Source organism: Muscardinus avellanarius (assembly GCF_963383645.1).
Source record: "Muscardinus avellanarius genome assembly, chromosome: 4".
Taxonomy (NCBI): domain Eukaryota; kingdom Metazoa; phylum Chordata; class Mammalia; order Rodentia; family Gliridae; genus Muscardinus; species Muscardinus avellanarius.
The window spans coordinates 159,819,988-159,822,487 of record NC_137789.1 but is presented as its reverse complement, the minus strand read 5'-3'; the positions used below and the strand labels follow the sequence as shown (position 1 = coordinate 159,822,487).

Genomic DNA, 2,500 nt, shown 5'->3' with positions numbered 1-2,500 from the left:
AGGGCTGCCGCCCATCTGCCCTGATGCCCGCGCTCGCTCTCGCCTGACGCCCTTGCCCGGCCCAGCAGAGACATGACAAATTGTCCCTCAAGTCAGCGCTGACAGCTTCTGATGATTAATGGTCTGATTATGAAGTGGTTTTACACATATAGAATTTACATCACAGAGAGTTAGAAATTTTGCCATGTCACATACGCCAAAGCATTTTGAAGAGCTTTACTATTTGCAAAGAAAAAAGAGGGCAAAATCCCAGCAAAAGCCATGTCATGTAAAATCAATACATCGGATCAATGCTTTATTAACAAGAAAATGTCTTACTTCACATTCCTGTGCGGACCTTTGTCTCTGGGATGTATGATGGAATGTCAAATCATATTGTGGTCCTCAACTTTCGGGCGTATTATTGAGTGTATGTACCAGGCTTCCTGCGTTGCTTACAAGACGTGCCGGCAGCCCCAGCACTCAAGGATGATGGTGACCAATTATTGCGGAGTGCGCCGTGAAAGGCGGCCCCTAACCTTCCTCCCAGGGATCTGCAGCCTCTGCGTCCCCTGCATGCCGCAGACCTGCCGAGCTGGGTGGTGTTAATCATCAAATTACTAATGAATGATGGCCCAAATTGCGGGCGGAGTAATGAATAGATGGCGGCAGGTCTTATTAGTCTCCGAAAACCTCCTGATTTATGTCGCGCCATGCACCGTGGAGTTACTCCACAGAAAACGATATCTACATCAAGAAGTAATGTACTCTAATAAGTATTTTCATCTTAACTCGCGTCCCCGGGCCTCCGGGCTCAGTTTTTGTTGGAGTCAGGCAGAGCCATAATAAAGCCCGATGGCTCCTTATAAAGCTTGTTAAACACAGTGTGTGCAGTCGGACAGAGTCCTGGCCGTGATTCATGCACTGTACACAGCGCGTGTGCCGCTGATTTATGGTTGCGCACAGTTCATAGTCAAAATTACAATTTGAGGGATAAAAAGATTAATTACTATTTGTGGCCGGCAATTTCGTGGGGCTGGTGGATTGCAGCTGTAGAATGATAGTACTCTACATCAGTTTGTAGTCAGCCATTCACAGATTATTAAAGCTTTGCAAGAATAAGTGCTCCTCCTGCCTGGGCTGCACTCAGGCAATATGCTAGACAAAAAAAAAAAAAAGACCACAGGGATAAATCTGAGGCCAGCAATAGCCGGACATATGTCATCATTGCCAGTTTCCCATAAATCCCTGGCCAGCATGGAAGGCGCTGTGTGATGCAGACATCACATCATGACGGCGGTGATTGCTGTATATGGCCCCAAGACCTGTCATTTTGTGCCTGCACCGCCATTTTTACAATATATTGAGTCACCCTTTGACTTTCCTCCAGTCTAATTATAGATTAGAAATAATCATTGCCTTTATGTGCAAAAGAAAGGGGGGATCCACTCCTCAGCAGAGAGCTAGCATTTCACGGGTGCGCGCTTGAAAGAGCGCCAGGGGCGTAGAGCCGCACGTGTATGTGTTGCCATGTAGTAAGCATGTGGTGGGAGACCTGACGCTGACTAACCTCATCTGCGTTCTTGTGTCCTGTTGCAGCTCTTAATGAACCAACCATAGATTACGGCTTCCAGAGGTTGCAGAAAGTGATCCCCAGACATCCGGGTGATCCTGAGAGGTTACCCAAGGTTAGTAAAAAATGCATGGCGGCATCCTGCCCAGCAGGGCCACCACTGGGCTAGCCCTTGGGGTGCCGGACGCCCCAGACCCCGTGCCAAGGGCAAGGCCGACAGGTGTGGGGGCCACCCAGCCTGCTGCCACGCCGCCCCCAAGGTGGGCGGAGGGAGAGAGAAGGGGTCTGTGGGCGCTCATTTCACAGGATTCTAAAGGACCATCTCTTCAAAGGAAGAATGGCTTTTCTGATAACAAATATTTTGGATTCTGCGAGGGGGACATAAACTTCCGAGTAATGAAATAGTTCAATTAAACATTTTCCACTCCAGTAGCCCGCGCTGATTTCCATCTAAGCAGCCCCAGTCTGATCTGTGATTACTTGACTTTTGTTTTCCTTTCATTTTCTAAAGCTCGATTCAGTTTAATCTTTTGTTTACAAAGCTTTTGTTATAAGTCCCTGACTTAGCGGGCTCACAAATGAAGCCCACATATTAATATCTAGGGGACTTTTCATTTAAATTCAACAAAGACAAAATCTGCCCCATGTTTATGCACTTGCCACATAGCACAGAAATTCCATTTTGATGTATAACATTAAAGATAAGTCAGGCTTATAATTTCTCCTCTCCTTTGATGTCATTCTGTCTCTTCCTCTCTTTAGAAGCCCTCTCTGATTTCCAAGGCAGAGTTTAAAACGCAAAATGAAAAAATGAAGTCATAACATTCTGACTGATTATTTTACATTCCATCCCTGCGTGCACCCAAGTCTTGACCACCTCTGAGTTTTATTAACACAATAAAACCTTTTAGACATTACCTTTTTAATGCTCAGCATGAGCATAAGCAA

The 2,500-nt window shown here is 46.2% G+C and overlaps 1 protein-coding gene across 9 annotated transcripts in view; it reads left to right on the top strand.

The window, feature by feature from the left end:
• Window positions 1-2,500, top strand: part of EBF3 (EBF transcription factor 3) — a gene marked incomplete at both ends in the record, with an annotated part of 114,483 nt that overhangs the window by 102,918 nt on the left and 9,065 nt on the right. For all 9 annotated transcript variants that reach the window (XM_080695317.1, XM_080695316.1, XM_080695313.1 and 6 more), the window contains one exon: window positions 1,579-1,667. In XM_080695317.1, coding sequence (XP_080551443.1) covers window positions 1,579-1,667 — 89 coding nt within the window. The remainder of the gene's footprint in view (window positions 1-1,578; window positions 1,668-2,500) is intronic.